Genomic DNA, 7,497 nt, shown 5'->3' with positions numbered 1-7,497 from the left:
CTAACAACAACAAAAACATTTTATTGCATGTTACTAGACTCTTTGATATAGGAAAAAAAATCTAACACTTTTCCAAGTTTGCTAATGCTTGTCTCTCCAGTCAAATTCACCAAAGGAAGACCTCTTATAATTACAGAGCATGAAGTCACTCCTAATAATTATGTTTTATAGCTATAAGAGGATGTTAGCATCACATCTGTTTAGGATCATGGAAGAATGATTTCTCCTCAATACAATCATAGATTTCTAGAACTTCAAAATCAAATGGGCTTTTGAGATCATGTAGTCTAAACCCTTATACAACAGGATGAGTCCTAGAAAGCATAAATGATTTTCTCAAGAATAAACATGGAAGAACAGGAACAAGAACCCACACCCTGTGACCTTTGGAGCTCATGCTGAATGGATAATAGCAGGTAGAAGATACATTGACAGATGATAGATAGCCAGAACAGACATACATGTAGATATAGATATAGAAAACCACTACTCTAGGGCTACTCTTCTGAGATGATGAGCTCACACTTGGGCTTTCTCTGATACTGCTGGAATGCCGTGATCAGAATCAACCTCCATCGAGCAACTTTCTTTTTTTCTTTGATTTCATGGTCTATCACTTCGTAATATTCTCCACTATCTTGTCTTATTGCCCGTAATAATCATGACTGGCAAGCCTCAGTCCTGGGTCAGTTCAGCAATTTGCTTTTCCCATGTCTATATCTTGATCACCATGGGCAATTAGAGAGAGAAAGAGAAAAATAAAAGGAAATGGCTCAGATTGGTGACACTCTAAAGCCAAGGTCTTACTGTCCTAATAATTCTTGTTTCTTTCTCCTGTTCACCACTAAACTTTTTCAAACATTCTCCCTTTCTTGCAGTCCTAGATCCCAGCAGATCTCTCTTACTCTGCCTGGGATGCTTCCTCCTATTCACACAGATGCAGGGAGCCGTCCTATGAGAACTTGCTAACTCTGGGCACTCAGCACGCGAGTGTTGTCTTTGACTCTTGACCTTCTAGTTACAACAGAAAAGGGGAGAGGTGTTCTGTTCCTCTCCAAGTTCATACCTCAGCCTGTCTCTGGATTCCATTCCTCCTACCTCCTCACCTCCTGCTCCAGCCTCTTCACCTTCCTCGCCTTAGTATTTACATACACCCTAGGCTTCCTGGCAAAAAGAAAAAAAAAGAAACAAGCTTTCCAAAAGCACAGGCAGTCTCTATCCCCACCATCACCACTTTATTTATTATTATTATATTTTATTTTATTTTAATTTTTTTGCTGTACTCGGGAAGGAACCCTGGGGCATTCTACATCTGAGCTACACCCCACAGCCCTTTTTTTTTTTTTTTTTTAAGTCTTTATTTTGAGACAGGGTTTCACTGAGTTGCCAGGGGCCTCACTAAGTAGCTGAGGTTGTCTGCAAACAGCGATCCTCTGGTCTCTGCCTCCTAAATGCTGGGATTGCAAGCATGAGTTTCCACACCGGCTCATTTTTACGTGTGTGTGTGTGTGTGTTAATGAGGACGGAACTCAGGGGCATTCTACCTCTGAGCTACACCCCCAGCCCTAGTTTTTATTCTTTATTTTGAAACAGGGTCTGAGTTGCAAAGGGCCTCAGTAAGTACCTAAGCCTGTCTATGAACTCTGATGCTTTGTCTCCGCCTCCCAAATGTGTGCCACGACGCCCAGCGACATTTTTACTACATTTAATGGGCCCTTCTTAATTGGCTTGTATTTTCTTTGGTCCAGTTAATAACTCCCTCATTCTTGAAACACTTCCCATGCCTTCCCTCTTTCCACATACCCCTGGGTTTTCTTCCTCAAACATGTGGGTTCCCTTAGCCTTAGGACTGGCTCCCCCAGGGCTCAACCCATCCTCTTATGATAACAGCTCCCTTGAGCTCCTTCAGAGGACCGTCTTGTCATCCTGTCATCAGTGTGCTAGAGGCCTAACAGCTGCACCTCCACTTCCAGTCCTCTCTCAAGCTTCAGATCTACTGTCTCTAGCTGCTAGGTGTCTCCACCTGGATGTCACATGGCCACTCCAAATGTGTCACATCCAGCTCGCCACTTTCTGCAATGGTCTCTGTGAATGTTCTGCTGTCCACTTAATGCTCAAACACAACATAAATCTTCAGTTATCCTTCCTAGGGTCAACTATTTCCAAAGATAGTAGATTCTATGTCTGAAATTTTCTCATGGTGATAGAACTTTCTCCATTTCCATGTCTTTGATTTTGGTTCAAGAGTTATCAGTGTATTGCCTTGACTCCTGCAATACCTTCCTTCAGGTTCTGCTTCCCCTCCAGTCCTTTCTTTCTTTTCATTTTTTTTTTTTTGTGGAAGGGGTACTAGGATTGAGCCCAGGGGCATTCTACTTCCAAGCTACATCTATAGCCCTATTTACTTATTTATTATTTATTTTCAGTACTAGGAATGGAACCCAGGGGCATCCTACCTCTGAGCTACACCCCAAGCCCTATTTTTTATTCTTTATTTTGAAACAGGGTCTGAGTTGCAAAGGGCCTAAGTAGCTGAGGCTATCCACGAACCGCCATCCTTCGGTCTCAACCTCCCAAATGCTGGGATTACAAGTGTGTGCCACCATGCCCGGCCTACTATTTATTTTTTGAAACAGGGTCTTGCTAAATTGCTGATGCTGGACTTGAACCTGTGTGTGATCCTCCTGTCTCAGCCTCCCAAGTATTGGGATTACAGATATGTGCCACCTTGCCCAGCTCCAAGACTTTTTTTTTTTTTTTTTTTTTTGCGGGTATAGGGGCATTCGACCTCCAAGCTACACCTCCTGCCCTATTTTTTTGTCCTTTATTTTGAAACAGTCTAACTTGCAGAGGGCCTAAGTAGCTGAGGCTGTCCCCAAACCATGATCCTCTGTTCTCAGCCTCCCGAATGGAGGGATTACAACCGTGAGCTATCACGCCTGACTTCCAATCCATTGTCTGATCATCCTACTTCTTTTTGTGTGTGTGTATGGTACTAAGGATGGAACCAGGGGCTTTCTAACCCCTGGGGCTACACTCACAGAACTATTTTATACTTTATTTGGAAACAGCATCTTACTAAGTTGCTGAGAGCCTAAGTAGCTGAGGTTGGCCTCAAACATGCGCAATCCTCCTGCCTCAGCCTCCCAAGTGCTGGGATTGCAACCATGCGCCACCACACCCGGCTGATCATCCGAATTCTAAGCAAAATCCCCTAATAATCTCCCTTTACCCAAAGATAAAGTCTATATTTCTTATCCCTTTTTTACCTCTCCAGCCCTGGCTCCCTCCTCACATGACCTCTGGACCAGACATTCCATCCACACCTAACTTCTCTCAGTCCCTCTAACATGCCACACTCCTTCTCATCTTTGAGCTGGTCCTTTACCTGTCCTCCCCCACTCCATCTAACTTATTCCTTCTTACATTTTGCATTGCCATGAGCCCCTGAAAAATTCCAAAATCCAAGTTAGGATTTTGAGCCGTTCAGATAAAGAAAACCCATCGTTTTATCATAACCAATTTTAATTGACAGAAACACATGACTTAACAAACCTTGTCTTCAGCACAGAGCTCAATTGTTTTCCTAATGTGGAACCAAAATTTTAATATACTCTCAAAGAATTCAAGTTGAGGCCCAGCATGGTGGCACAAGCTTACAATCCCAGCATTTGGAAGACTGAGGCAGGAGGATCTTGGTTTGTGGACAGCCCTTTACAACCCAGTGAGATCCTGTTTCAAAATAAAAAAAAAATAGAGCAGGGTATAGCTCAGAGGCAAAATGCCCCTGGGCTTCATCCTCAGTATTGCCAAAAAAAAAAAAAAGGTAAAATTTAAAAACCTAATTCATGAAATACACACTTAGTATTGCTATATTTGTGAGGCTTTTTGGTGCTGGGGACTGAACCCAGGAACATTCTTTGAGCTACACCTCTACTAGCACTCCCTATTTTCTATTTTTGCAAACAGGGCCTCACTAAATTACAGCCAAGAAGCTGCAACCTGTCTCAGCCAGTTTGTGTTGTTTTCACAGAATTTGTGTGTGTGGTGCTAGGGATTGAACCCAGAGACTTTCAACCTCTGAGCTACACTTCCTGCCCTTTTTTTTTTATTCTTTTTATTTTGAAACAGGGTCTAAGTTGCGGAAGGCCTAAATAGCTGAGGCTGTTTGTGAACTGCGATCCTCTGGTCTCAGCCTCCCTAATGTTGGGATTACAAGTGTGCACCACCACATCCAGCTATTCTTTATTTTTGAAACAGGATCTCATTAAGTTGTGAAGGGCCTAAGTAGCTGAGGGTGGCCAGGAACTGGGATCCTCCCATCTCAGCTTCCCAAGTATTGGGATTACAAGCCTATAGCACCACGCCCAGCTACAGGATAAATTCTATAGAATTCAGTTCTCTGGCTCAGAAATTTACTATGAAAGTGATCTATTTTATTCCTAGGATGAAGGAAATAAGAACCTGAATTTACCTCCTCTTAACCTTCAAAATATGTTTGGCTTTGCCATGTTCTTTGCTATGGTTAGGCTTGCTTGGCCATTTTCTTGTGAAGGAAGATGCAGTTAGAAAGGCTTCATCCCTGAGGATTCAAATATACTTCTCAAAGTATTCTTAACAAGTAACTCATACTATCTAACTGGCTTGTGCACCAGATCCTGTGGGAATCAAGGTCCCTGCATGAAAAATCCATGCCCTTAGCAAGCTATCTTTAATTTAGTTGGAAAATGCCTTCCAGAGACTCAAACACCTTATGCTCATTTAAGAGATTATTAGTATTCTCCTTTGGCACTTAAGAACCAACCCTTAAGTCAAATAACTGGATCAAGCCCTCATGTTCAAGTAATAACATTTCAAACAATCTGCATGGCCAGGGCTTTTCACACCCTCTCACCTGTTCATTTTACACTCATAGCACATACACAGACCCTCCAGGATGTCAGGTGAAGAGCTCTGATTCAGCAATGAAGAGCTGCAGTGGTTCCTGTCTCCTTGGTAATTGCTAGGTCACATTTCTAAACAAAGGCAAAGCAGTGAATCCAAAGAGATGACTGGAGAGGTGCCCATTTTAAACCTTCACTCCTCCATCCGAAATCACTGGCTTCATCACTATTTGACCCACTCCCCATTCCTTAAAGACCCTGCAAGGGTTTTGTTTCCAAGTAAACATTTTTAAATGTTCAAGGAACATTTAATATATTTAACATTGATAATAGCAGTTCCCCAAATTTTATGCTATGACAGGCTTCCAAATTATTACCTAATGTTAAAACACTCTGTATCAATTAAACCCATTTCTGGGACAGAACTGGAAAGGCTACACTCTTCAGAAAAGCTCCAGTTACATAAAGTTTTACTGCCATACTGTAAAACCAAACTGTATTCAATACAGACTTATACTAACTTCAGTCTTTTAGTGATTCAAATAGAGTAAATTGATTTGGTGGCCTCTAGTAAATATTAACTTGATTTTACTTGAAAATCAAGACAAATTGTGTAACTCGCCTTTGTTTCTATTCCTAAAATATATGCCCCAAATAAAAACCAACAAAATTTAGCAAGTGGCAACCAGTTTATTAAAATTCCTGACTTAGGCATCTGCAATGGTAACTTCAACCTCCACTCCTGGCTCAATACTGATGGAAGTAATTTGTTTAACAATCTCAGAAGGGCTGTGTAAGTCAATTAGTCGCTTGTGGATTCTCATCTGGAAGCGATCCCATGTCTTAGAGCCTTCACCACAAGGAGTTTTCCTCGTAGTGATTCTCAGAGTCTGTAACAAAGGGGGAAAAAAGTGTTTATGGCATCAGGTTTACCCTTAGGAGCCTATGAAACTTACATTGCTGTATATTTTACTTAATAATCAATTTTATTTCACTTGAGAAATATATTTAAGAAAAATCAACTAAAAATGCAAAGCCACTTTCACTATGCTAGGAACAGCACCCTGAAAGCACCATTCCCCAAGAAAGTGACTTCTAACATTAGGCACTTAATGTAAACACTTCTTACCTTGGTAGGCATGCGAACAGGTCCTTTCACTTTGAGGTTCTTTTCTTTGGCGCCTCTGATCAAATCAGCACACACTACAGGGAAATAAATCCAGTTCAGTTCATTCAAAGCACTCAAGACCCGCTTAAAAATTTCAATTTGTGCTGGCTCAGAATAGCGTATAAAGCAATCACCACCATTCAACACAGTAGGTATCTCCTCATCGCCAACTGTGTAACACTTCTGGGGCAAAATGCAGCGAAAATAGCTTTTAGCGAATCTTAACCTTTGTAAAATGAAGAACCTGCCCCTTCCAGTCGATCGCGTCTGTCAGCAAGTCAAACGCGCGACTCTTACTCGTGCCTCGCTCCGCCACGATCGTACTGACCCTTTTCCAGCGACTTCACATTGCGGCTGGTGAGGGTAATTCTAATTCGGTGAATCGCCACCTCTGGTTCCACAGGTGTCTTTCCAGTATCTTTAAAAGCCTGTTATTACACACGGGAGAGAGAAAATAAGCCACAGACCAGCCGCCTGCAGGGGCATCTTCGGCCAGCTCGCGCGTCCCTCGCTGGAGCCCCGAGCCCGCGCTCCCGCCGCGCCCGGCCACGCGCTCCAACCCGCTCACCATGGCTGCGGCGCGGCTTCCTGACCGACTTGCTCCTCGGCGCGAGAGAACAGCGGTGAGTCAGGAGCAGGAGGGCGGACAAAAGCTCCGCAGCACTCACAGCCGCGTCACCCTCGGAAAGAAAGCCGAGGGGCCCGAGCGGGGTTTATATAGTACGCCCACATCCGGGTCCCGCTCGCCCGGAAGTGGAACAGCCCCGCGCGCCGGACGGGCGGCCGCACCAGGCGAGGCCGGAGCGCCCGCGGAGTCGGGAGAAAGGCGCTGCGCGGGCGCCCCCTTTCGTCCAGGAGGAGTCACAGCCCCGTGGGGGCGGGATCCCGGCCCTAGGGCCACCTGGTGGAGAAGACAGGCCCAAGATGAAGCCCGAGAAACTCCTCTGGGGGCCCTTCCCTCCTCGTCTGGCAAAGTGCAAACAACCCCTGTGCAAACTTTGCTTCCTAGACAAACCAAATCAACTCACTGAGCAAGTAATGAGTCAAACTGACACTGTGTTGGGGAAAATGTTTCAACAAGCCAGCTAGGTTACTTTTCAAATTAGGAGGCAGTTATTTTTCAGTGCCTGAAATGTCCTTGGGTGGCATTTCAGCTTCTGGCATCCCAGGCCAGCAGAAGCATCTATGTCTATATATACCTTCTCTTCCAAAAAGGAGACGGCGAAAATGTCAAGCTGCGAGCAGTTCCAGTGCAGGAGACAGTTGTTGCTGCTGGCCGGCCGGCAGGACAGGACCGCAAGGCGCGCCTTGTCCCCAAACCTCAGCTCCTCGGATAAAGGAATATTCCCCTGGGTACGACCGCCCAGATCTTAATATCGATCAGCCATCTGCTCATAATCGAATAAACAAAATGCACGGAGGGTTCAACAGACCCACACAGCGGGA

General features: G+C 44.3%; 1 protein-coding gene across 1 annotated transcript; it reads right to left on the bottom strand.

Moving 5' to 3' along the window:
• Positions 1–5,560: 5,560 nt before the first annotated feature.
• Positions 5,561–6,730, bottom strand: RPS20 (ribosomal protein S20). The gene is made up of 4 exons (XM_080695150.1): positions 6,620–6,730; positions 6,380–6,479; positions 6,013–6,086; positions 5,561–5,773 (listed from the first exon to the last, which is right to left on the bottom strand). Exons 1-4 carry the CDS (start codon positions 6,620–6,622, stop codon positions 5,591–5,593), a joined length of 360 nt encoding a protein of 119 aa, XP_080551276.1. The 5' UTR covers positions 6,623–6,730; the 3' UTR covers positions 5,561–5,590.
• Between the last annotated feature and the right edge of the window lie 767 nt (positions 6,731–7,497).

The sequence above is a fragment of the Muscardinus avellanarius genome (assembly GCF_963383645.1).
Source record: "Muscardinus avellanarius genome assembly, chromosome: 4".
Taxonomy (NCBI): Eukaryota; Metazoa; Chordata; class Mammalia; order Rodentia; family Gliridae; genus Muscardinus; species Muscardinus avellanarius.
Note: the sequence above shows the minus strand (reverse complement) of the source record. Positions and strands in the feature narration are given on the sequence as shown.